The sequence below is a fragment of the Alligator mississippiensis genome, chromosome 3, assembly GCF_030867095.1.
Source record: "Alligator mississippiensis isolate rAllMis1 chromosome 3, rAllMis1, whole genome shotgun sequence".
Taxonomy (NCBI): Eukaryota; Metazoa; Chordata; order Crocodylia; family Alligatoridae; genus Alligator; species Alligator mississippiensis.
The window spans coordinates 165915547-165943081 of NC_081826.1; the positions used below are offsets into that span (position 1 = coordinate 165915547).

At 46.5% G+C, this 27535-nt stretch overlaps 1 protein-coding gene across 4 annotated transcripts in view; it reads right to left on the reverse strand.

Moving 5' to 3' along the window:
• Positions 1-23210: 23210 nt before the first annotated feature.
• SVEP1 (sushi, von Willebrand factor type A, EGF and pentraxin domain containing 1) overlaps positions 23211-27535 on the reverse strand; it is a 182694-nt gene continuing 178369 nt past the window's right edge. For all 4 annotated transcript variants that reach the window (XM_059724628.1, XM_059724630.1, XM_059724629.1 and 1 more), the window contains one exon: positions 23211-25703. In XM_059724628.1, the coding sequence (XP_059580611.1) occupies positions 25673-25703 (31 nt within the window). In that variant the 3' untranslated portion in view covers positions 23211-25672. The remainder of the gene's footprint in view (positions 25704-27535) is intronic.

Consider the following 27535-nt stretch of genomic DNA (forward strand, 5'->3'; position numbering starts at 1 on the left):
TGCACAGCCCTACTGTGTGCTGGTTTGCAGTTTGCAAGTGATGATATGGGATTGCTAATAACATTTGCATTTCCAAAGTGTTTGAGAAATGTCCTTGAGGCAAGTTCTGGTTAGTACTGAGAAACAGGAATCCATTCTTGCTCCTGTTTAGCTCTTAAGAAGCTTTATGCTTGACCACGCTAAGAGGAGAGTTGGGCCTGAATTTCCTGACACCCTAAGCTACTATTGTTTACAGTAATGTAAGATGAAGCCCTTATGCTGTCCTAGTAATTAAACATGACGTTTTCATTTGATTACTTCAAGTAATGCAGGTAGCATTTCCAGGAATCAGGCAAACTATCACTGCAAGGGAGAGGCACCGTTATCAAACTTCACCATTGTGCAAACATGCATCCTGAGCCTTTTTTGAGCCTTATAAGCCAAAGTGCACATGTGATGAGGTGCAAGGTATTTTTGTGGTGATTAGATACATAACGCCTCTGGCACAATAAGCCTGTCCTTTTTTGCTTCCCATGTTATTGTGAGGGTTGTCTGCATGCCAAGGAAGCAGCTGTTTTTCATGTGAATAATTTAAAAAACAGAACAAAACAAAATTTCTCTTGAATTTACAGCCCATCACTTGGGCTGCAGTTATAGGCAGTCCTGAGCTCATCTGCTGTCTTGTCAAAGGGAACACAGACATCCTTGAAACACCTGGCAGGTTTCTCAGAGTATTGAGTAATTAAAGATTTTTTTTAAAGATTTTCCCCCTAATGTTAAAGATTCCTAATGCACATGGTTTCAACACAGCAGATCTAATTCTGCTGCCACTGAAAATAGCAGTGCCCTCCTTCCCCCCTACTGACTTCACTAGTCACCAATACACATGGGATTCAGGCAGCATTAGCCCATCAACAAATTACAATTTCTAGTGGATGTCAGAATGATGAGAGTCCAATCCTTTCCTCCCCACACCCCCTCCCCGCCACTCCTTTAATTTTTCTCATTGGCTCTGGAAGGCAACAATGGCCCTGAAGAATGAAACATGCTGGCCTCCTATGCTCTGAGTGCTGCCACAAACTAAAAGGGTCCGTGTTCATCCACATAAAATTTTTTCTCAGCATCCCTGCTCATTTCTGTCTGAAACTCCCTCTCCCCTCTATCCTGTTCCAGGAGCAGATGGTCTTCCATTAATGCAGTCTTAATAGACAGCGTGGGAGCTGTTTTCATTGCCTATTGATTTAAATTGCTCTTTATTTTTTGAGCCAAAACATGTAAACACAAAAAGGCAGCAGGTTAGAGCAAGTGCTCTCCCTAGCCCTGTAATTAGCTGAGACACAGAGCTGTGGATCACAGGGGAGCAGCATGCTGGAGACATTTCCAGCTGAACCAGAAGGACTGTGCTTGTCAATGCAAAGGGCTCTGAAAGGGATTGGGCGCAAAGGAAAAGACAGAGAGGCTAAGAATGGGAAAATGCTATTAAAAATGCTTTGAAAGGAAGGATTCTAGCCCTGAAAGCTAACTCGGACTCAGGTGGCCAGTTCTGGTTCTGTACTCAGAGGACCAAGGGATGCTGGTAACATGGAAGGGAAAAAAGCCATATATATAAACCACCCCTCTCCCCACTTCTTTGGGACTTCCTGGAGCCCCTCCTCACCTCACAGGTGGTCTGTGTGGAATTGGGTTCATGGGGTTTTAATCAGTAGTGTAACTACGGATGGACAAACAGGGCACCAGCCCCAAGCACCAACTTAGAGGTGGAACTAGATGTAAAGCTGCTGTCCAGGGGGTACAAATGGCTTATTAAGCCTCAGCTGGGTCTCGTGGTGGGGTCAAGCGTGTAGCATCAGCGGAGTAGTCGGGGTCCATAGAATCAGCTGCATCAAACCCATGTTAAACTCCTACTAAACCCCTTAGTGGTATTCCTGGATGGCTTTGGGAGCTCATCTAATGGCAGCATAGTTCTAGCAAAGGAACAGTAAAAGCATGATCAGCAGAGCAGTGCAAGTAAGTCATTTTTCTCTGCAAAGCTCTCTCAAAATTTCACCCTGCTCCTCCAGGCTCTGATGGTTGCATCCCATCCTCACTCTGTGCTCCAGAGATTCCCCTCTCCCATCCTGAAGTGACACCTGCAAGTTCATCCTTGCTGAGTTTGCTGAGCTGCTGCCTTGCATCAGAGTTGTACTATGACCAGGAACAATCTCTCCCTTGATTGCAAGACACCACAGTTTAGCAGTTATGGCAATAGCAAGGGAGGTGTATCTGTCCTTGCTGCTACACACAGCTGTGCTACATGCATGAGTACATTGAAAAGCACTTTGCTGGTCATTTGCTTATGTTAGGCTGTTTTGCAAAAGTTGATAATTACTACATCCTGGTCACAGTGATGGGAAAACTGAAGAACACGGAGGGTTATGTGACTTGCCTATACTTGTGTAACAAATTAGTGTCAAAGTTTGCCATTCCTAGCTGGACCCCAGCCCTAATTCACTAGATTATATTGCAAAATTAAATAAATGTTGGCATGCATTTTTTTCAGGGAACAAACCATCACTTTTCCAGGGAAGGACTGTCTGTGTTTCACATAGAGAAAGCACAATTAAGTTGTGCTGTGCTCAGGGCTGACATCAATAGTATCAGCCTCAACACTTTCAGGCTACAGGGGAATGAACATGCATGGTTTTAGAACTCAAAAGTGACCAGGCAGTGTTGAGGGAGGAAGGTAGGCATGTAGCTGGAGCACCAGGACTCATCAGACTCTGTCATGGCCTTACTGAGAGACTCTGGGCAAGTCTCATTTGCCACAACTTCCGTGTGTATAAAATGAGCATGAGGCCCATCCTGAGCATGGAAGCTGAACTGTGTGAGGTTGAGACCTGCAAGGGAAGGGGTGATAGGAGGGCAAAACTCTATTGCAATCAATGCCTTTCTCCTCCAGTTAACAGAACCTTTGCGTTTATGCTCACCTTGCCACGTGGCTTCACCAGTGCATTCTGGGAAACATTGGCAGGATTTTCATGGTACCTTGGCAGGAGATGCACACAAAGATACAGGTGCCCCAGTAGCTCCATCTGGGTACTGTTATTGTGTACAGAGTTAGACCAGGTATACAGACACAATCAGGGGGTCCTGTCCACAAGCTGTTTATAATAAGAAAGCCATGGCTTCTGGTAAAGTTGAAAAATGGCATGCATTCGCGATGCATAGGGGTGTATGTGGGTACGTGTGCACCCCCTGAGCGTGGCATTGCACCGCCTACGAAAAGGCGCCACCAACACTGCTGACAGTGCCTGGAGGCAGGTGTCACTTTCTCCCCCCTCTCCTGCCACCGGCGGACAGTCCGCAATTGCCGCTGGCTGCTGCCAATACTCCCAGCAGCATCTGCAGGTGGTTGCCAACCGCTGGTTGGCACTTGCCACCTGCTGCCAACAGTGCTGTGGCTACCTGTGGCAGCTCCACACTTACTGCCACCATGCTCCCACTGCCAACTGCGCCACTGCGTGCCAGAGCTTGTCGTGCTCCCCCAACCGCAGGGGGCATGCGGTGTTCATGTTGGCATGTAACCAAAGTGTCTAACTCAGGTTCCATTTGCGTATCCGGCTGGGCATGCACAGAAGTAAAAGAGCTGGGAGGAGCACCTTTCCATTGCTGGACTGTGTGCCACTGGCAGGCTGCTGCTTACACTGCTCCTGCCACACCGGAGGAGCAGCGGGTAGAGGGCAAATGCAGCCTGGTCTCTAGATCACCCACAATGCAATGGCTGTTGCAGCTGAGCCAGCATAGATGAGTAAGTAATCAGTGCTGGGGAAAAGGGCAGCAGTAGCTCACTTCCCTATGGAGCAGGAGGGAGACAGGGATCAAGCATCGTCTCTCAGAACAGTCACAGTTTGGCCCCTGCTCTGCTCGGGGGTCAGTGCCTGCAGGCCTCCAGTGCCCCCAGCTGAAGCTCAATTGCAAAGTTCCAATCCAGCCCTGGCTATGAGCCCTGGTGGGTACCTTCACTGAAAGAAGGGAAGAGACCCTCCCTTCCAGCATGGGAGCTTTAAAGGAAGACTCCTGGGAGTGGAAGAGACTGGGAAAAAGGCTCTTTTGGAAAAAGAAAAAGAGCTGTGATATGAGGGCTTTTTCCTACCTGCTGCCATTGAAGTCAAGGCAAAACTCCTAGGGACCCCTGTGAGAGAAGGTTCAGGCCCTCAGGGGAACATTTTGCCAAAGACAAAAAGGGCATTTGTAAACCCTTCATCTCTCTGCACAGAGAGAACTTGCACAATTGGTACTCATGCTGCTCAGAGTGCCCTGTTGCAGCCATCCCAGGGGGCCTGCTCTGCAATTTAGAGGCTTTAGGTAGCTAAGACAGCTGCCATGGAGATTCATGCTACACAGGTGCTCACAGATTAAAGTGAAGGTGGCTGACTTAGACCTGGAGGTTGATGCAAGAGACTATAACTGCAGCTGAGGTGCTCAGAAGGGACTGGTTGAAAATAGCAAACGCAAATACACCACCAGGCATTTTTTACCTAAGAGGAACCCAGCAGAATCCCTCCCTATGCCAGCTTCCCACAGCTTGCATTTGACAAACAGGCCTCTCCTAGCTAGTTAATCAAAGCAGAGTCCTCACTTCTGCACATGTGTGCCCTCACTCACAGAGGGGTCAGTAACAAAGCAGAAGGCTAGATCCCCATAGCCAGGCCCAGGATTCAGTGTATGATCTCCCCCTGCTGTGCCAGGTGGGAAGGGTCAGTGTAAGGGGAATTAGGAAACCTATGATGCATCCTAGCTAGGACAGTGATCAATAAGAAAGAAAATTGAGCTTTCTGGGGAATTGGGATATTTTTAGCCCACAGCTCCATTACTTCCAAAGGACAAGGCAGTGGAGCACGAGCAAGGAACTTGGTGGAAGCTTTTCAGTTTGTCCTAGACAGGGAGCTGACCTGTGGCTTTGGGATGACTGCAGTGGCATGAAGAGGCTCTGCAAAAGGGCAAAAAAGCTGCATGCAATCTGTGAGCCTGTATCTGGCCTCTCACCAATTCACCAGCTTCCAGCGGGGTTAGTCCCGGTGTCCCATCTTTGGTGTAATCAATGATGCCAGCTGATCAGCAGGCGGCTTTCTATTTTAAGTCATGTGGTGCATCTGATTCCCCACATGGGTCTTTCCCTTAAAGATAAGTGGGTTTGGATTGAGCCTGGGTTAAGTTTAGGCCTGGAGGCCCAAGATAACAACATCTTATATATTTATCAGCTGAAATTGTATCCCCAGGTGGTGGGAATCTTGTGAGAGCAGCCATTGTCATGAGATTTCCACCATGTGCAAGCTGGGGAAAAAAGCCACAGCTCCCAGCATGATAGGCTCAGGTGCTGTTGATGGAACTAGAATCCAAAGGGCTGGAAAGGACTTCAGTTGACATCTAGCCCAACCCTTGCACACATGCCGGGTGTGCTCTTCCTAGACCATCCCAGACAGATGCTTATTTGTTGTGAGTGAATGAGTAGAAGGCAGGGTAGATTTGTACCTTACAGACTAACCAAAAGTGTGTGTGTGTCCTGTTACGTGCTATGTATATAGCACTCTCTCATGAGATATAAAGGGCCATGGTAATACTGTGCTTAGTCACCATGGAAATCAGGACAGATGAATGCTAAAGTTCATGGTAAAGCATCACTGTCATTTTGGTTGTATGCACCATTAATGCTGCAAGTCTACAGAAGTCTCTATGTTTCTTATGCATCTGTCTATTTGCTGCTCCACACCCCTTTTCTTTGGATCACCCAAGTATGTTCATGGCCTCAGCTCCTGTTCTGCTCAGGTTCTCCACATCCTCTCTGACAGCCATCTGGGCTAAGGAAAGTCTCTAGCAGCTGTGGCAGTACATCCTCACTCATGTGGCTGTAGAGGTACAGGAGGTCCCAGCTTAAGCTGATGGCTAAAAGCAGCCTGGTTTAGTTCTGGGCCTCACAGTCTCTTTGCTCATTCTCTAAACTTTGGGCTGGTGCTGTTTTCTCTCCTGTCCCCCTACAACTAGACGTCATTTACCTACACTGTGGGCATGTCTACACGGGACATTTATTGCGGAGTTGCTTAATTAGTTCCATAGTAAACATCTTGGTGTATACTCACCACAGGGAACTAATAAACTCCACAGCAGGTTAGTACTTGGAAATAGAAGTACAATCCAAGGAGCCAAGTTAGACCTAGAATTCTCGAGACAGCTCTCAGAGGCAGTACGCTCAAAGGACCTAGTGGTCATGGGTGACCTAAGTTTCCCAGACACCTGCTGGGAGGAGCAGTCGGCCAGGCCTGCCCGTTTATGTAAGTTTCTAACCTGCTTACAGGACCTACACCTAACACAGGAGGTAAACGTTCCAACTGTGGGAAATGCCGTACTTGACTTGGTGCTGGCCCTGGGGGATGACCTGGTGGGGGATTTGCAGGTACAGGGTAACCTAGGGGATAGTGACCACCTATTGATAGAGTTCACTCTCTGGAACAAGGTGGGAAAGATAACTATTCCAGCTGAAATGCTAGACTTCAGGAAGGTCAACTTTAACAACTTCAGGAGATTAGTTAGGGAGGGACTGATGGGCAAAAGCATCGGAGAGATGGGAGTCCAGGAAGGGTGGGTGTTTCTCAAGGGGCTAATCCTGCAAGCACAGAAAGGGACCATCCCAGTACACATGGAAGGGGGCAAAAGAGCAAAGAAACCCTCTTGCTTGAGCAGGGAAATCCAGGAGAGCTGAGAGGGGAAAAGAGAGGCCTATAGGCTGTGGAGACAGGGGACAGTTGCAAAGGAGGTGTATAACTTATAAAGAAAGCGCAGGGTAACAGGGCCCCTTCAAGATAGACTAGGGCAACTAGTAACAGATAGGATGGCCAAAGCAGACCTCCTAAATGATTTCTTTGCATCTGTGTTCCTGGACATGGATACAAGCATGCATCCCATTTGAAATTTAGGTAAGCATGAAACAGATACCAACCCACCAACTATTAAAAGGGGCACTTGGAGGGGTTGGATGTATTTAAGTTGGCAGGCCCTGATGATCTTCACCCTAGGGTACTTAGGGAATTAGCTGGAGTCATAGGAGAACCACCAGTGTGACTGTTTGAGCACTTGTGGTGCTCAGAACAGGTCCCGGAGGACTGGAAAAGGGCCAGTGTGGTTCCTATTTTCAAGAAGGGGAGGAAGGAGGAACCAGGTAACTATAGGCCAGTTAGCTTCACCTCTATCCTTGGCAAGACCTTTGAGAAAATTGTTACGAATCACATTTGTGGGGGACCAGCGGGTAAAATAACGTTAAGGGACAATCAGCATGGGTTCATAGCAAGCAGATCCTGCCTGACTAACCTGGTTTCTTTTTACAACTGGATCACAAAATCTTTTGATGAAGGAACAGAGGTAGATGTTATTTACTTAGATTTCTAAAAGTCTTTGACACAGTGTCTCACCTAATTCTTATAAATAAACTAAACAGTTGCAATGTAGATTATTACACAGTCCAGTGGGTGGAAAATTGGCTTATGGGACGCACCCAGAGAGTGGTGGTGGATGGGTCAGTTTCTACCTGGAGAAATGTGGGCAGCAGAGCCCCCCAAGGCTCTGTCCTGGGACTGGTACTGTTCAATATCTTCATTAGTGACTTGGATGAGGGAGTAGAAAGCACTCTTTCCAAATTTGCAGATGACATCAAACTATGGGGGGGGAGGTAAACAAACTAGAGGGCAGGGAACGAATCCAGGCTGATTTGGACAGGCTGGAGAAGTAGGCGGAACAGAATAGGATGCAGTTTAACAAAGATAAGTGCCATGTGTTGCCCCTAGGGCAGAAGAATCATCAACACACCTATAGCCTGGGAGGGACCATTCTAAGTAGCACAACTGCGGAAAGGGATCTTGGAGTCATAGTCGACTCCAAAATGAACATGAGTCACCAATGTGATGAAGTAATAAGTAAAGTTAACTGCACTCTTTCTTGCATAAGCAGGTGCATCACAAACAGGTCCAGGGAGGTGATACCTCCTCTCTATGTGGCACTGGTTAGGCTGCAGCTGGAGTACTGCATCCAGTTTTGGGCGCTGCACTTCAGGAGGGATGTAGATAACCTGGAAAGAGTTCAGAGGAGGGCTACCCACCTGGTTAAAGGCCTACAGGAAAAACCCTATGAGGACCGATTGAGGGGCCTGAATCTCTTCAGCCTCCACAAGAGAAGGCTGAGAGGTGATCTTGTGGCTGTCTACAAATTCATTGTGGGGGACAGCAGGAAATAGGGGATATGATGTTTATCAGGGCACCCATCGGGGTAACTAAAAACAATGGCCACAAACTGAAGGAGACCAAATTTAGATTGGACATCAGGAAAAAATTCTTTACAGTGAGGGTTGCCAAAATATGAAATACGCTTCTGTATGGAAGTCTATTCTGGCCTGTAGAAAAAGTAGCAAAAGGGCTGGGAGACCCCCTTGGCTCAATAGGGAGCTTATGGACCTCCTGAATCTGAAAAGAGAAGCTTATAAGGGTTAGAAGTCAGGAACTACGACTAAGGAGGATTATGCAGCATTGGCCTTCACCTGGAGTGAGCAGACCAGAAAAGCCAAGGTGAAAACTGAACTCAAATTGGCTATGGGAATCAAGGACAATAAAAAGTCCTTCTTCAAATACGTGGAAAGTTGGGGAAAAAAACAAGGGCAACATCAGACCCTTGCTGAACCAAATAGGGCAGCTGACAACTGACACCCAGGAAAAAGCTAATCTCCTAACAATTACTTTGCACCAGTTTTCTACCAACCCAAGTCCTGCCTGCAATCCTGAATCTGTAGTTGAATAAGACCAGCCTCTTCACTCTTCTAGTTTAACGAAAAAACCCTGAAAAGCCTACATACAAAATGTTCCTTTACTATTTAATGCCCCCCACCCCCATTCTGTGGCTTGACAGCCATGTGGCACTTAGACTTGAAGAAATCCTGGGAAATCCCCTCCACAGATGTGCTCTCGGACAAAAGTACCTCTGCCACCCTTCTGGGAAACTTTAGTTTCTTTCCCCATGTGGCCAATTATATTGCACAGAAATGCAGCCAGCTTCCCGCAACTCATGACCCATGCCTAAGGTCACCATTAGCTAACCATTTTTTGTGCATGACATGATTATTTTTAGTGCTGGTTGGGGATTGTCCCTGGAGGGTATTTCTTCTGCATGGCAAACACTGTAGTGTCATGCCAGGCCCTGCCCATAAACACAGAACCAGGTGCTCCAAAAAGTCTTAGAAATGTTTGATAACATTTCTTTTTGTAACCGTCATGCAAAACCATTTTTCTCCTGGAATATGTCTTCCTCAGATCGTGACAGGTTACTGTCTCAGATGGCCGGAGCCGACTTGAGGAGGATTGCTGATTACTCGGCTGTCAGGCGGGCTGGTGGATGGAGAGGCAGGACACAGCGTATTGGTTGCAAAATAACTTTAACTTTACTTATGCTGCTGGTGGCCGCGACGCAGGTGGTAAGGTTGCTTACGTAGTTACAGGTAACGAGTTGCTTGCGTAGTTACAGGTAACTGGCAACAAAACGAGCCGGCGAGTTTGTAGACAGAAACGAGCATGCAGGATGAAGGATACGTCGGGAACAGACGGTGACGGGAAGATGTTGCAGGATGGCCAGTCCGCCAGCTTTTCTCTGCCACGTGGCAAAGTTCTCCGTACTCTACCACGTGCTCAGAGCTCTCTGACTTGGGCGGAAGCTGCACGGATTTTTATACATTTAGAGTAGCCAATAACAGACTGCCAGGTGGGAATAGCTAATGAGGCAGAACGTACCAAATTTGTGGTTATTCAGGGCAGTTCTATTGTGACAGGGGCACTCAACTCATTTGGTTATGACAGTTACATGCAAAGCTTTGGGGCCTTTTGAGTCCCAGGCCTATAGAATGCAGGACAAATGTGTGTTTCATTTTAATCAAACATGCAGGAATTTAAGAACATTCAGGGGGTTAATTTTTGTAACTGATTTCCACTTAAGATGTTACTTGAGGAACAGACAGATTGGTTTAAACCCTTTACTGCATCCTGAATTTTTACCCCACAACACTTATGCTTCAGTGCTCAATTGGGAGGAGAAGCAGAACAGTTTCAGATGCTGTGTAGTCCTGCCCAGCAGGTATTTCAGACGTGCGCATACATAGAAAGGGGAAATATTTAAAAATAGCTCATGGGATAAGGACTTACAGTATACTTCTATAGCCAATAGCAGACCCTTCTCTGCCAACATAGAATACCTGTCATGAAGGCTGCTTTACTTTTGGGTTGGGATTTTCAGTAGTGAGGGTATCAATTTCTGTTGAAATTCACTGATTGTTGGGTCACCTAACTGTTTAAAGCTGCCCTGAAAGCCTGACTGCTCTTTCTGTCACTAGCTAGCAGTTAGGAATATATACTATTATTTTCCTTTCCAAACAGAATCTCTTTAACATGTTAATTATAGTCTCACTTCTTATTAAACCTAAACTTGCTTAGCTCTATCAAAAGGCTTAAGTTAAAATCCTGGTTCTGAACAGCCGTGAAACCTGGAAAAGTTTAGATCCCATTATGGACCTCAGTGTGCTCAGTGGAATCATTATAATGATCAATCTGAAGCAAAAACCCCAAGCCTGATGAGGAAACTCTAACTTAACTGAGAAAATTCTAATCCCATCCTGGATCACAACCAAAATTTGGGGTCCACACTAGGAAAAGCCAGACAATGTATTAGTCCACTTAGTTTACTTCTTCCGTTTAATCTGTACCTATCTTAAACCTCTAATGGGTGACCTCATTACAGCTACAGGGAGATAGATGCTGCTCCTACTCCTTGTGCTCTGCAGAAGAATCACCCTTAAGTAGATGATACTTTCTAGAGGGTCAGGAGTCAAGGTAATCTAAGCTACCAATACAGAGGCAGATTGTCAAAATTCTTCTATTTCCACTGGTGTTAAATCATCTTTCCTTTATTACATGGAAACAGTCAAGAAGTACTCAGACTTCGCTGAGTGTGGAGAATCAAAACATCCATTTGTTTTCATCCCCCTGACAAGACAAATTACCCTGCCTCACCAAGCCAGTTTTAAAATAGCTCAACTAATGGATGTCCAACATTCCCTGTGAGAGTCAATTCCCCAGATCCCATCAACAGAAGATATACCCTGCTAAAAATTGGAAGATCTCTTCCGCTTAGTTTCATCCTGTTTTTCTTAGCTATATCCCAAGTGAAGCATCCTAAATTATTATCTTTCTTGGAGTTTGCAGTTGTCAAGTATCATATTTCTAACCAACAGTCAGAGCTGCATACCCCTTTTCTTTGCCTGCTTACATATTAAATCAAAAAATGTAAAGCACATATAAGTGGTGAAGTCAAGCTTGCAAAGGCTAGAATTAAGGAGCAGACGTAATTCCCCCCCTTCCCTTTGTGCAAGTGCAATAGGATACACTCTAATTACGTGATTGCTCACTGCTTTTTCCAGCAAAATTCCTGCTGATGTTTAATCTTTCCTTATCATGTTTCTACTCATTTAATCTTTTCTTAGAACTCAGTCTGTGCAGACCTCTAACCATTTCTGCTACTCCTCTCTGAATTTAGTTCAACTTTATCAACTTATTTCTTATACTAAAGTGCAAAGAAGTAACCTCAGCATTATCTCATCCAGGGTGTCAAGTGAAGAGCTCTTACTTCTCTGACACGATTCCATGCTTCTCCCCTAGCAGAGATGCGTTTTCCCGTCCTGTTGCATTCCATGTTAACACCTCAGCCTCTACCGGCATTACAGCTTTCTGGATATGAAATCTGATCCCTGATGAAGGCAAGATTTCAGCTTAAGTGTTTTCAGCTGCTAGATTTAATCTCAAATTCTATCTTCTTAAGACTCCTTTATATTACTTTTTTTCACTAGTGCTTGCAACACCTCCCAGTTTAATGAACTCTGCCGCTAGTTATGTTGTTTGCCTCTTTTGCAAAATCATTAATGAAAACCAAACCAAATGCCTCTCCCATTGCCACTTGACTAGCTGCCTCACAGTGACTCAGCATGGCAGTTACGAGTTCTCAGTGAAGTGGCACTGCACTGCTAGGCATTTTGCAGCCCTCTTGGCTAGGAACAGATTGAATTTTATTAGTAGATGTTTAGAATTATGAATTAAAAAAGATGACAAAGCCAGTAGGGAAATACAGATCGCCTGAGTGAGGGACTAACATAAGAGGGATGGGGGTGAGGAGGCGAACGCAACTAGGTTACAGAAAATAACAATGTTAGCCAACTAAGCCTGGGGGTGTGGGGGAAGGGGAGGGAGGGTGTTCGTGACGCTGAGAGAGAAAGAAGATAGATGCACACAAACCCGTACAATGGTCCATGATGGTGGAGGAAGTAGGTTGACGAAAGTTTCTCAGTCCATATAGACTCATTGTGGGGGTCCTCTTTGGGCAGTGTGGGGTGGTCCGTTGTTGAAGCTTCTTCTCAAAGTGAAGTCCATCAGGTGCAGAGGGGAGTTCAGACAGTCCCCTCTGGGTCCATTCCAGCGGCAGTTGGTCTGGTGGGGTTGGTGTACTGGTGGTGGCCCATGATGTGCTTCCATGTAGATGTCAGGGGATCGGTGGATTGTGTTGGACACCATGAGGCAGCGCATCAGCTTGGCATAGCGGCGGCATGCAGGATGCTCTCGTGGCTGGGGTCCCAGGCTCCGAGCGTTACACATAAACCGGTTTAAGTGATCAGAAACTGTTTTAAATCTGTAACAGAACATAAGTTCAGTGCACATAAACCAGTTTCAAAATGGCTGAAACTGGTTTAAGATAAACCTGGTTGAATGTAGTATCAGACTTAACTGATCCGAGTCAAACCGGTTTATGCAATGTCTGTCCCAGACTCCTTCCTGGTTTAAGTTAAACCAGAGTCTCCCAGAATCCCAGATGCTTTGCAGCAGTGGGCTAGGCTGGGCTGTCTGCTGGAGCAGAGCAGGGTTGGCCCCACCCCTCTCCTTCCTAGCCAGAGCATTGTCACTGCTCAAGCTGCCTGAAGAACTACAGCAGCTGCCAGGCTTTCCCCCAGTCCCTCTACCGCCCTGGCTGCTCAAGAAGGGATCCCCCCTCCCATCCCTCTCCCATGGCAGGGATCCCAGCGCAGGGACCTGACATCTGGCCATGTCCATCCCCCCACCCCATGCTAGCTACTGCCAAGAGGTGTCTGTGTGGGTCTCCAATTTCAGTGGAAAAAAGGGCAGACAGCTAGTGGCTTGTAAATGCAAATGTACCCTGGAGATAAGAAGAGCTTGAAACTAATGGGAGAGATCTTTTCTTTTGTAGGTTGTGATGGGATGATAAACTTTTTTTCTGACAAGCAACCAACTTGTTGCAATCGGTCAGTCTTCAAGAGGGATCAGAGAAAGGTGTTAGAAATGACCTGGTTTGCATGCAGTCTGAAGAAGCAGGGGGAGGAAATTGAAAAGCTCAGTATCATCAACAGCTGCAGGATCTAGCACAGTGATTCCCAACCTTTTTATGATGCGACCCTAAATTGGCCACCAACAGGACCTCCCAACCTGGCACTGTGGGGGCTGCTGGGAGTGGAGTGCAGTGGTGGCGGCAGGCCGAGGTTCGGGGAGCTGCCATTGCCCCCTTCATGCACAGCGGCCCGGCCATGCCTGCCTGCTTGCCGCTCCCAGGCTGCGTGCAAGTGTGCATGTGCATATGTGCGGGCCCTTCACTACCCTGCTGAGGACCCCTTGTGATCCTGATTGGGGTCGTGCCCCGAAGTTAGGAACCAATGATCTAGCAACAGTCTCTGCCCCTTGAGCAGCAAGTGGGGAAAAGCCTGGGACTGTAGGCAGGGTGAGAGGTTTACACCCCTCCCTAATCAGATCATTCTGCCAGGGCCTGGCCATACCCCACCTCAGCTCAGCCCTGTAGAAGGGAAGGGAGGGCTGCTCTAGTGCCCCTCAGCTTCTAGCCTGATCCACTGCAGGCATGTGCCTGCATTTCTGGAATGAAAAGGGAATGTCTATCTACCTCCAAATCAGTTCAAGTTTTGCAGGTTAGACTAACATGCAAAGATTGAATCAATTCAGGCTCAGACTTTTTGAATGTCTGTTCTTAGCCCTTGGGAACAGACATTTGTTCTATTTGGGGAAGGGGAGAGAAAGGAGGGGGAGGGGTGTGGAGATGCCCTTTGTTAAGCTTTATATTGGGTCATGACAGCTGCCCTAGGTCAGACGAACAGAGGCAGGCCTCTATCTGCCACCACAGTGCTCTTGCAAAGGATATTTGTTATGCAGTTGCCTATATTGCTGGAGCACAGGAAGGAATGACTAGTCCTGCCAACAGCACTTGGTGTTGTGCCCAGAGGCAAGGCTAGGCACAGCTTGCCCCTCCCTGATTATTATTTAGGTGCCAGGCTACTATAGGGGGAACATCCCTTACACCTGTTTTACAGGTTTTGCAACTGCTGGTGGGAAGCAGGTTGTAACCTAGGAGTTCACTCAACCCCAGGGTCTGCTGCAAGACACCTCCCTTCAGTATTGTTTAGGGATTTAGGGCCATGCCCTCTTCTCTCCAGTCCCTGCCCAGTCCAGCTCCTCTCCAAGGCAGTGAACCCTGTTGGTTTAGTGCAGTTATTCCTGTGGTGACTGTTTTTCCCTTTGCAGATGAAGGGTGCAGTGAATTCACACCCGATTCATTTGAAATCCTGCTTTTCTGGCTCAGATATGAAAGGCCACCTGGCCCAGCCTCCCTGGCCCTGCTGCGAGCATTCCCACCATTACTGCATCCCAGCACTGGGTGCATGTGCCTCTTTAGGAATCATTCATGCATTCATGCGTGTTTGTGAGTGCATGACTGATGCTGCGTACACTCTCCTGAGGTACTTGAAGGAGAAGAAATGGCTGCTTTCTACCAGCATGGCTTCATTATCTTGGCTGTCCTCAGGAAATGCAGCAAGTACAGAAAGATGCTGCACTACAAGCCCATTTTCATGGCCGTTAAGTCAGACACAGGTGAAAAGAATTCAGGCCTGTTCCCTTTGCTCATTGAGGGAGCGGCTAAGAAGCCACCTGTCTGAGGAGGACTTCCAGCTGAAATGACCCCCCTTCTGCTAGCTGCAGTGCTTGTTTTTGCCTTGCCTAATGTCTTTCTATGCTTCTCCCTTAGGGGCACCTCAGGAAGAGAGTGGATAAGTTGTTAGGGTCTTGAGCTGGAAAGCCTCTGCATCTCTTACTGTTCCATAAAAATAGTGACTGGAATTAATCCCCATCATTGCAATTAATATTAAATAGCCTTTTAAAATTCACTCATTCATTTCCTTTTTTAAGCATTAGATAAAAGTCTGAGTTATACCAGGAAAACTACAGCAGGTGAATGGGATTGTCTTCTCCTAGGCAACATACATGCACAGAGCTAGGTTCTCAGCTACTGTGAGTTAGTGCATCTCCCCTGACATCACCAGAGCTATGCTGATTTCCACCAGCTGGGAATCTGGCCCACAGTGGAGGCACTGTGCCAGAAACACCTGCAATGTCTGTGAGCTGGGCAGGAAAGTGACTCCTAACAAAACTATGATTCCAGGGGAGATCTTCATAAAATCAGGGGGTTGCATAAACAGTGGGTCTGCACAGTGCAGTGCAGACAGATGATTCCAACTAGCTGTAAATTTAGAGGAAATCTATGCCCTGAAGAGCTGAAGTTTTGCTCTGTGGTCTCTGTCCTGTGCATGTGTGAGCATGTTGCTATAGTTAATAATTAATTTCCATTTAAACTGATTTGCTGCTTAGGGCAAGGCTGCTCAGACACCACAGTGATGGGCAAAGAGTGAAAATGTAAACATTTGGCCGCATTCATTCTCAGTTAACCATCCTGTAAAGTGAGGCTTAAAAGAAAGACCAGCTGATGGGCTTACTGTGAAAAAGCACAGGATGGAGCATGGTTTAATGGACAGAGCACTGGGTGGGAACACAGGACCTCTGAATTCCACTCTTGGCTCAGTCACTGGTCTCTTGGGAAACACTGGATATGTCCCATCACACCTCTGTGCCCCAGTTTCTCCATCTATAAAACAGGGCTGATGATACCTTGTGCTGGGAAACTCTAGATAAGAACTCAGTGGTATTACATATTTGCAGCCAAAAATGTTAGGACTAGGAATGCTTCCCCATGATCAGCTGATGTGCTACATACAATTAGGCATTAGCGGTATTGCTGCAGCTCACACAGCCACGGCCTCTGCTGCATGAAAAAAGCTGCAAGTAAAAAAGTAGGCTCCTAGCTTGCACATTTGCAAATGAAAACTTGAAAACATGAGCTGTGTTAACTGATGTGGTCTGAGCCTACAGACAGCCTGAAGCACTGGGTGAGAGGGTGACCTGCCTCCCCCATCCCCTCTCCCCCCGTGTTTCTCTAGGGGGTAAGTCCATGGGTTTCCCCACTTGCACTGCTGTGAATGAAGGACAGTGAGCTAGCCCAGCTACTGCCCCTCTGCAGATACCTCCCAGCTGTTGGGATTGGGGGCTGAGGGGAGTCCCTTGACATTCCAGGGGGACAGAAGATTGCTGCTGTTCCTGGCATTGGAAGAAGACGACAGCCCCCTGCTACCTCCTGGAAGGGGATTCCTGCCATGACTACTCCAAGGGATGACTCAGAGTGCCTTAGACCAACCTTTACGGGGAATAAAATCCTAGCCTGTGATAAGAGATCAGGTATGTACTTCAGGGCCTATTCCTGCTCCTGATGAAGGTAACAGCAGCTGGAGCAGGCCCTCCAGGGCTTATCTCAGGTGGCACTTCACTATGGACACATGAACAAGCAAGTGGGGCACTGACCAAAGAACAAGGAACTGCAGTAAGAACACCCAGTACAAAAGAGCACATCTACTTTGTATTAGAAGTTGGTAAAGGGGATGGTGCCTCCAGCACATGGTAGAGGAAGTGCCAGAGGAAAATGGCAGTGCAATGAGTGAGTAGATGTCTTGGATGCACGAGCGTGAAAAATAAATGGGACAGCATAGAAGCTTGTCTAAGAGGCAGTGATTTACTTTTACATACATATTGTGGACAAGCAAGACACAGGAAAGAACCATGTTCCAGAGAGAAAGTTATGAAAGAGTTAAAATACTGGGTGGGGAAAAGCCACCATTGAGGACAGAATCCATCTCTGGGACCCAGAGCAGAAATGGTGACCCCCTCTCCCTCCACTTCAATGTGGAAATGCGGTGTGTAGGTCTCTGGGGGGAGCGCAGTCATACCATTCAGTAATAACAATACATAACTCCTGTCTCTCCATTTCTAGCTCTAGAGTTCAAGGCCCCTTACAGAAGAAGATAAGGAATGAGTCCTGGAGACATAAAGAGGTGATGTGGTATGCCTAGTGTCACTCAAGAAGCTGGTGGCACAGGCAGGAATAGACTCCTCTGGCCTAGGGTTTGGGGCCCCATCAGGAGACTGCACCTCAACCCTTACAGAAAACCAGAGAGCAGAAAAATATGCTTCAAAGCTTCATGTACACACAAAATGTTGAAACTGCACCCCGCTACCCCCCAAATCCAGGGAAACTGAGCATGTGGTCAGTACTGAGTGGGTGGGGCAGGGGAGATTTCCTATAAAGAAAAAGTAACGTTTATAGGATTGCTTCAAGAGTCACTTCACCGTCTACTCCTGGAGATGCAGAACACAGAGTATTGCTTGCAACAAGCCCAGGCAGTTCTAATGAAAAATAAGTCTCCAGTGCCTGGCACAGACTACAGCAGGGGGAAAGAGCAAGAGAGTGAATGGAAGATGAGAGGATAATGGAAATGCAGCCCTGAGTCTCAGGAGAGATGACAACCTATAAACATTGCAGTAAATCAGATAAGAAAGGAACAAAATACTCAGCTGAATGAGGAGAGAGAGAGACAATTGGAAATAATTAACAGTGATGCTGCCTGTACCTTATCCAGAATGCTGTAGCCATGGCTGTCTGAGGGATCTTGGTGCTGGAAAAGCACTGTATGTTACTTCTAGCAGAAAAGCAGCCTCAGAACAGAAAAATGACAAGTTTGGTGACAATCTGACCCACTCAGAGACAAACCTGTAGTGGAGACTGTATCCTCATGCTCAGCTAACACCAAACAGCCTCCATTCTAAATGCAACTGGATAACAATATGGTAACAATATGACATTCCTAAAACTAATGACTCGTGATGGTGGTAATAATCCCTGGCATGCCTGAAAAGTACCTTGAGTTGCCAAAAGATCAAGGATCCAACTTTGACTCCAATTTCTGCTTTATTTCAAGGAAAGGGGTGGCTGAGACATGAGGTAAAACTACCTGGAAGAGCTGAACTCGCTTTTTTGTTTTTCTTATGTGGCCTGTAAAGAGACTCATACCAAGTGAAGCTTTTGGCTCTAACCACTTCCTTTGGTAGGCTGTGCCCAATTTTTCTCATAGCACATGCACAGGCAGCATCTGTGGGTACTACAAAAAATACCTTCCCTTCTTGGGAAGGAAGTAGGTTTATTGTTTGTTTGTTTTTCTACAGGCAAGGTCAATTTTGTCCATCAAATGTCATGTGGATAATCACCTCCTAAGTCCTTGCTGAGTGCTATGGGTCATATACCCTTTCAATGAGTAATATGATTTTCAAAGGCTCAAGGGGGTCCAACTGCCTTTTATGTCTTTAAAAATCTCCACTTAGAATGGAGTTTGCACTGAAAGTTTTTACATTGCTGATTTCAACAGCAGTAAATAATCCCAGTTGGTTATGTGACTATTCAGTGAGGTCCTGCACATGATGGAAGGATCTGACACAAAGTAAAGACACATTTGTATATCCATGCCTAGGTATTATGCTGTCATTGTCCTGAAATTCAAGGGGTTGAAAGCACTGCTGAGAAAAATACCACATTGCTGCTCTTCTCAGTGGTCATGCCGGTTGCTAAGGATAGGGTTACAGTGCATTTTTCATTATGGACTGGGATTTATAAAACAGTGGAAGAGACCTTAGGTTCCCAATGCCATTTGAATGGGGTTCTGAATGCCTTTGAAAAGTTCAGCCTTGACACGCAGTAAAAGCAGACAGGATAAACATTTGGGCCATAAACTAGACCTGCCACAGGCAGTGCATGAGTAAATGTTGACTTTGATATATACTTTGCCCTCCATAAAGCAGTCAGTGACATACATTGGCTTTTTTTCTCTACAGCAGTCTCTCATCCTGATGGCTTTGACCATGGCAATCTAGTTATTCATGACTCCTTAAGTTGGGTAAGTGTAATGCTTGGCACCTAGGTTTTGAACTGCAAACCTTCTGGGAATGTCCAGACCAGTCCACATGTGCCTATTGTGGTGTCTCAAAGCAGTTTGAGATGCCGCAAGTGGCACGCTAAGAATTCTAATATAATAAAAGCCTTAGTCTGTCCATCTGTAATGCTCCGGGCCAATTGCACATGCACCCCTGAGAGAGCACAAACTGATTGGCTGTGAGGCCCCGGAGCGTTATGGACAGAGGGGGTGAAAGCCACTACGCTGCCTCCGGCCCCGCCAACAACAGCCAGCAGGGAGGGGGAAGCAGCAGGGAAGGGTGGAGGGAGGAAGGGAGGGAGGGGAGCAGGAAGGGGAAGCGGGGATTTACAGTGGCAGTGCCTCTCTGCTGTTGCTGCACCCCTTGCCACTGCCATGCCCCACCCCATTGCCCGGCCCCAAAAACAGCCAGCAGAGAGGAGGAGAAGAGGAAGCAGGGAGGATAATGCCTGCCACTGGGTGTTGGTGATTGCCGCCTTGTGCAAGCTCCCCTCCCCTCCTTCCTGGGAACCAGCAGCAGTGCAAGGTGGAGTGGCAGGGAGGTGCATGGGGCTGGACGGGGGGCATTTACCATGAAAGCGGGAGGCTGCCACAATCTTGGGGGCCCCCACTAGCTGAGCCAGGTTTCAAAATGCAGGTTCTCCTGCTTGGGCACTTGACATTTCACCCTGTGCCTGTGAGTGAGTGCTGGACACGTGGCCCTACCACCTGAGCTGGAAGGGTGGAGGGTCCAGGCCCTGCAGTGGAGGGTCCAGGCCCTGCAGCTGTGGGTTGCCCTGCAGTCACCTATGCATAGCTGCAATTTCCCTGCTGGGACACTGCATTGGTGGGGCTAGGGCCAGGGCCAGGCTGAGTGGGTGTGCTGGTTGGTGTGGCACACCTGGTCCCCTCTGGCACTGGTAATCTAGGCTTGGGGGCCAGGCCCTTGCCCTTCCCACCCCCAGCTGTGGAGGAGGCTGAAGAGGAGCCCTTCCTACTGCCCTTGCCCTTGGTCCCTGATGGTGGGGAAGGGGGCTTGGGAACCCCCCCCCCGGGAGGGGCCTGGCCAAGGGAGACCTCCCTGGCCCTGCTGGCTCCCTGCCAGTCTCTCCTGCCCCTGCAGCAGAGGTCTGAGGCTTCTCCACCCCTGGAGGAGGTTGTTTGGACTCTGCCTCCAGGGTGGGAGCTGCAGGGACGTGCATCCCCTTGGGGGCTTGGCTGGGATCCAACCCCATAGTGGGGGCTGCAGGAAGCTCTGTAGGGGCATCTACCCCCACCCCCAGAATGTTCCTGCCCTGCTATTGCTTCACATGAGGGAAATGAAGATAACCAAAATATACAGTGGCCTGGTGAATCTAATAGGGGCAAGCTGAAGTTGTGAGGGAAATGGGTGGGAGGGGAAAGGGGGCTGAAGCTCAGAGCTACAGCCCCACAGGAAAAAAAACCTGGGAGGACTATGCTTGGGGAATGGTGGGGGACCCACACACAAGGGCTGGGGAGACTGGAGCTGGCTTAGCCACACAACAAACACCAGGGCAGGGGGAGTGGACCACAGGACTTACCACACAAGGGCTAAAACACGCAGGGAAGGCTGCTGAGGCAGATGTAAAAGATGGCTGGAGCAATGGAGGGGCTTTGTTTGTTGAAGATCAGTCCAGGACCCCCTCAGGCCTCCCGCCAGGCACTCAGCAGCAGAACAATAGGCAGGAAAAACAAAGCAGGATCAGATGCAGTGAGGCAGCTGTGGGGGAGTGCAGGAGCAATCAGTCAGTTAGGGAGTAATCCAGTGCGGGTGTGGTGTTGAGTGGTGCAAAGTGGTGCGGCAGGCAATCTGCCTCTTTCCTGAGAGGGGGCGGCAGCAGAACAGACAGCAGCAGTAGCAGCAACAGCAGCAGCTGTGGTAGCAACCATCCAGTTCAGCCACTCAGGTGGTGCTTCAGGTGGAAGTGGAGGTGAAGGCAGGGTGGCCTGCCAAGGCAGCTGTGGTGGGTAGGCACCTTTAGGCTCTGGCAGTGATGTTGGAAAAGGGCTCCAGAGGCAGTGCAGGCTCCCTCCCCAGGCTGTCCCCCAACCATGACTTGGCAGTGGGCTGGAACAGGGTGCAGAAGCTGGGGTGTGGTAGTGGGGTGTGATGCAGTACAGTGGACCCCTCTCTGAGAGGGGGGGGGGGGGCGCAGTGGTGTGCAGCAGAGGACCCCCGCCATGGGGTGGGCAGCAACAGCAGCCCAAGGCAGGAGGGGGGCATGGCCAACTTCGTCCCAGAGGTTCCTCTCCCAGAAGCTCCTGAGTGCACATAGCCCTGAGCTGCTGGCCAGGGCAGCTGTTAATACTGCTAGGGCCAGCACAGGTGCTTGCCCCAGCCTTCAACTCCCTCTGGCTGGAGATCCAGGAGGAGCTGGGCAGGGTCAGTTTGCCCCAAGTAGCACACCAAAGTTCATGATCAGGCACACGTGCTGAGGCACAAATCTCCAGCACAGATTTGTACCACTGCTATTTGAGTTGCTGCAAGCACACATGCCTGCATGTGTGGACATGCCCTCTGGATCTGAATGTGGCCCATTCATGTGTAATGTAAGCCCAACACAAAGAGGATTTTAAAAAGAGCTGCTGATTGCATCTTTAGCTTAGGTTGGATTTATCTAATGCATCCTTTGTGAGTGATTATCAATTATTTAATCTTTTCCTTCCTTGAGTGGAGATACACTTATTGTCCCAGACTTGTGCATCGAATCAGAAAGTGCATGGAGACACAAAAGGAACCAGAACCTGTAGTAGAGGTGATATAATTTATTAGACCAACTAGATTTTTGCAAAAAAAAAAAAAATTTAATTGTAAGCACTTTTCTTCAGGCATAGGAGAAAAGAATGCAAGTTCTCCCAGATAGAAATGAAAGTTCGTATTTCATAGAAGAGTTAAATGTGTGGTAAAATCTCCTGTTTGGCACCGTTCATTTTATGCAGGTTAGGCTCAGAGAAAAGTTGGAATAGTCTTTTTACCTCGAAGTTGTTTGGTGGTGAGCAGGATGTAGTTACATTTCCTTCTGGTTATGACGTTTCATATTTCACAGAAGAGTAAAAAGTTAGAATGCTCTTCTGGGCAGAAAATTCTTATGTGTTGAGGAATTTCTGGGCAGGAATTTCTATGTTCCATCATTTTACTTTTCTGTGAAATATGAAACATCATAACGAGGAGAGACTAGAGAACCTGGACCTTTTCAGCCTCCGCAAGAGAAGGCTGAGAGGCGACCCTGTGGCTGCCTATAAGTTCATCACGGGGGCACAGAAGGGAACTGGTGAGGTTTTATTCACCGAGGCGCCCCCGGGGGTTACAAGAAACAATGGCCACAAGCTAGCAGAGAGCAGATTTAGATTGGACATTAGGAAGAGCTTCTTCACAGTTCGAGTGGCCAAGGTCTGGAACGGGCTCCCAAGGGAGGTGGTGCTCTCCCCTACCCTGGGGGTCTTCAAGAGGAGGTTGGATATGCATCTAGCTGGGGTCATCTAGACCCAGCACTCTTTCCTGCTTATGCAGGGGGTCGGACTCGATGATCTATTGAGGTCCCTTCCGACCCTAACATCTATGAATCTATGAATAACCAGAAGGAAATATGACTACATTCTGCTTGCCACCAAACAATTTCAAGGTAAATTGACTATTCCAACTTTTCTCTAGCCTAATCTGCATAAAATGAACTGTGCCAAACAGGAGATTTTATCACACCTTTAACTTTCCTATGAAATAAGAACTTTCATTTCTACCTGGGAGAACTTTTACAGTCTTTTCTCCTATGCCTGAAGAAGGGTGCTTGTGCCCAAACGCTTGCAATTAAAGACATTTTTTTGCAAAAATCTAGTTGGTCTAATAAAAGATACCACTTCTACCATGAGTTCTGATTCCTTTTGCCTCTAGACCAATACGGCTACAACCTGGATACCTAGAGACACAAAAAGCTTTTGAGCAGACATTAAGAAATGCATACAGTTCCACTTACAGGTGCAACTTTATTTACAGTGTAAAGTGCATCACACAGAAGATGTCTGAAATTCACAACAAGCAGTGACATAAATACAATACAATATTTGCAAAAAAAGGTTGCTCCTTTCTGACTACAATACTGTTTATATCAAAATATCATTAACAGCATTAACTAGAACAGCCTCTACTTTCAGCCACTCTGCCCTGCCAGCAGCTCTGCTTATCAAATGGTTTGTCTGGGCTGGTCCTTGAAGCTCATTTATTTGTTCTCCCATGTCAATCTGGAAGTGCATGAACTTCTAGAGCCAAAAGCAGGCCATGTGGCTGTAATGCTCTTTTTGAACAGTCTCCTGCCAACTCAAAGTGCCTTCCTAAGTACCACTGTTCTGCTCCAAAGAGAGTGCAAGGGCAAGACAGAGTCATGGCATCACAAGGAAAGAAAGTGAACACACTATATAAGCACAGTAGAAAAGGTACTGTTTGGTTTTAAGAGACAAGAACAATATATATATATTTATATTTATATATCTATAAGATGGTTTTGTTTTCTCTACCAACCCATCCCAGAACCTGAAAAGTTTCTGGGGAGCTTACTGCAAATGGGTGTTATGGAACATTAAGCCCTCATTTATGTATTGTGCGCAATAGCATAGACTATGGGGAATGTAACACCTATAGAGGGTAGTGTTTAATCCTAGTAAAATATATTGCTCGTGGAGAGCTGCTTCCCACTATCTAGTGAGAACAACTCACAGATTCAGGTTGCTGTACTGTTGTTTGACGACTACAGTTTAGTATAGTTTTAGTTCTGAAGTATCTGATAAATGATTAAATCAATGTTGTGAATGAGACCGATTGTCATAGGGTGGGCAGTCACAGTGCAGTTTTCACAGCCTAGCTAAGCTTGATCGTAGAAGACATTTTTTTAATTCTTCTGATTTCTTTTCACTGCATACAGCTTGCTACAATCTCAATGGAAATCTCTCACATGGCTGCTGCATGTGCGTGCTGAAGGTTCTGAGCAAGGCTACGATGTGCATTAAAATCAAAATTGGAAACATTGATTCCATTTTAGAAAAATGTCCTCCTGTACTTGCCCTGTTATTATATTTTCTAATTGATAGCTTGTACTTTTACAGGCTCCAACCATTATTTCTCCCTCTATAGTTGGCACCACAGTAATTAGATAATATTCAATATTTACTTTTCACTGGTACCTAGGATAGAAGCATGTATATGATTATCATCTCCTGAACATTTTTTATTTTGTTCCCCTGGGCATGCTCATGACAGGAACTTAAACAGAAAGGATGAGAAGGGTGCAAAGTGCCCACAGAGGGCTCAAAGGGTAAATAAGCACTAAGGTTGCAAGAGATAAACTACTGGCACCATCTTCAGTCCTAATGCTGACTCCTAATCATTTTATATCATTACATGAGTCTTTTGAGCCTGGAGAGGTGGCCTTTCAAGGACAGAGCATGAAGTCTCTAATGAAACTCTTATGTAGCAAATCCTTTCATACTTCAGACTTTTTCTAAGTAATGCTAACAGCAAACATTTTCACCCATGCACACATACAACTGTCCGTGTTTATTAGTTTACTACGACTTAATAGGGCCACACATGTAAACACAGACTTTACTGCAGAGCTAATTAGGCAAGTCTGCAGTAAAAGTCTCGTGTAGATGCACCCAGTGTGTTGGGTCCTCATCAGTTGCCAGGGGGACGATTACTGACACTGCCTGTCTCCTTCATTCTGAGCTACACCATGTTCTTTCACCTACCTTATGCTTTATACCATTTTCACCAGTGAACCTATGGTAAAATTAACAACTATACTCCCCCGTTAAAACATTTTCAAAGAAAGTGAATTCCAGGTGGTAAGAATTACAGGACCTGACCCTCTCCTTGCACATGACATGAGTCTGACACTGACATAACTCCAATGATTTTAGTGGAATTACTCCTTGTTTACATCAATGTGAGCAAGATCAGAATTAGGCCCAAAGGGATTATTATATTATGCTTCACAGCTCAGTTAGCTCATGGTAACTATTTTTTCCACTCTAATCTATGAATTACAGTACGGCTTTGGCAAATAGTACCTAGAACTGTAACATCCTCTTTACTCTTGATTAGAAGTGTATTTTCATTAACAATTTGTATTCAAGAAATTGGGATGCCCAAATTGTACGCAAGCCATTTCTGCAGTGGACAGAAGACGCTGTACTTATTGGGGGCGGGGCTTTATGTGTGTGTAGCAGCATATAAGTTTATATACTTTGGGATATGAAAAAATAAAAATGGTTTCTTAAAAAAATGGAAATGCATAAGAAAAATATATCACAAAATAAAATATAAAACGGGGAGACAAAGGAAGCACTGGATTTGATTTACAATGCATTGTGTTCCAAGGTCTAGTGGCTCTGGTGAAGACATTTTCTTCATGTAAATCAGCTGCTCTGCTGTTAAAAGGAATAGAATCCACCTTTTCTTTTCCTGTGGTGACAGAAAAACAAAATAAAATCAGGGCTGCATAATATAAAGGGGGAGCCCAACAGCATGAGGCATATCAAAAAGACCTCTGAAAGCAGATGCGATTAGAATTAGGTGGTGTGGCAGAAGCACATTGGGGACTGACATCTGGCACCAGGATGCAAATTGTAGCTTGTTGGTAAGTGGCTTGAAGAAAAATCCTGATAGTCCTGAACCCTGATAAAAGCTTCTGGGCCTGCCTGCACGTCCCTTTAGAATCACTGTTCCCAGCTGCCTTGCCACTACTAACCTCCTCTCCATTGCTTTCTACTCCTGCTTGCACATCTGACCACAGCCTTTTAAAACTTAACCAATGGTCCTGATCCTGCTATGAGCTACACAGTGGGCACATCTACACATGCATTAAGGCACTTTTCCTAATGTGCATTAAATTTAGTACCTCCAGTGTAATGTACTAAATAAATTTGCATTAGGCTGCCCTAATATGCAGTAGTGAAAGTGCATCCCTTTTTGGTGGCGCTTAATGTGCTGTAGCCTATTTTACTGAGCATTGGTGTAATACACAGGTTATTATGTGATGCTTAAATGCATAGTAAAATAGGCTACTGCATATTAAAGTGCACGTGTAGACACCCCCAGTGATGAACATGTGCATCTGCATGGAGCACAAGGCAGGGTAGAGGCCAAATTCTGGGACTAATGAGATGAGAGTCAAATAAAACAAATCCTGTTAAACTTTCCTCGTGCCTTTGTCTGTGATTATCACTTGTTGGGCTATATCTAATTAAAAACAAGTCTTTGTGCATAGAGCTCATGCTAGCATTGATGGAAGTTCCATGCACAAGTTCTGGAAGGCCTGGGCTATTAAGGCTATATAAGCTCACTGGGCCATGACCCTGTCTTCTCTGAAAGTGTTTGTAACCCTCAATAAATAAGAAGAGCAGTTCAGTTTGGTGACAAGTGAACCTTAAAAGGGTTAAAGTTCTGATCTGGCTCAGATAAATTCCACCATGTTTGTCCGTGAAAGCAAAGCTTATCCTTAATTTCTTTGGTTCTGCAAAACCAAGCTGAAACTATTGTGAGAAAATTGTGTCTTGGGATTTGTTTTGACTTTTCTGTTTCATGTCTTGAGTAGAAATGGGTCACAAGATCAGCCTCTTGTGAGGGTTTAGAATTTACAGCTCCGGACTGAGAAAGAAGCTGAGTGCAAAGGTGGGCGAAAACAGGGAATCGACACGAGAGAGAAAGGACAGCTAGTAATTCAATCATTTAAGACCTTCCAAAATGAGTCAAACGTGGTCATGATTCTAAAACAGCTATTTCTTGGAGGTGCACCAATATTTATGTTAGCTGAAGATTTGGCCTGGTATGTCCATGTTGGGAATAAAAACCTTTAACCTTGATCAATATACTTCTGGGGCTAACACCTTGGATGGAATTGGAGTGCATCTCCAAGACCAACAGTGATCGTTGCACAAGGATTTCCAGAGAGGACAGTCCTTAGCCATTTGTTGAGGGCAGGGGAGATGCTCATGTAATGGCAAAAGACTTACCATTTCTGGGAAAAATAGCCACTGATATACATTTTTAAAAATGGTTTAATTATTTACTGAAATAGTACAGTTTTATAATCGGGGGTTGGCAACGTTTTTGGTCTGTGTCAAAAACACCTGCAACCTTAATTTTGTAAGATGATGGCGTGCCATGTGCAGACAGTGGGGGAGCCATGAGGGGCTTGATCCTTGTTTTGTCAGTGTAGCTCCAGCCCCTTCCCCAAGCTGTGTGCGCCAAGCAGAATGCCTTCATGTGCCACACTGTGGCACCCATGCCAGGGT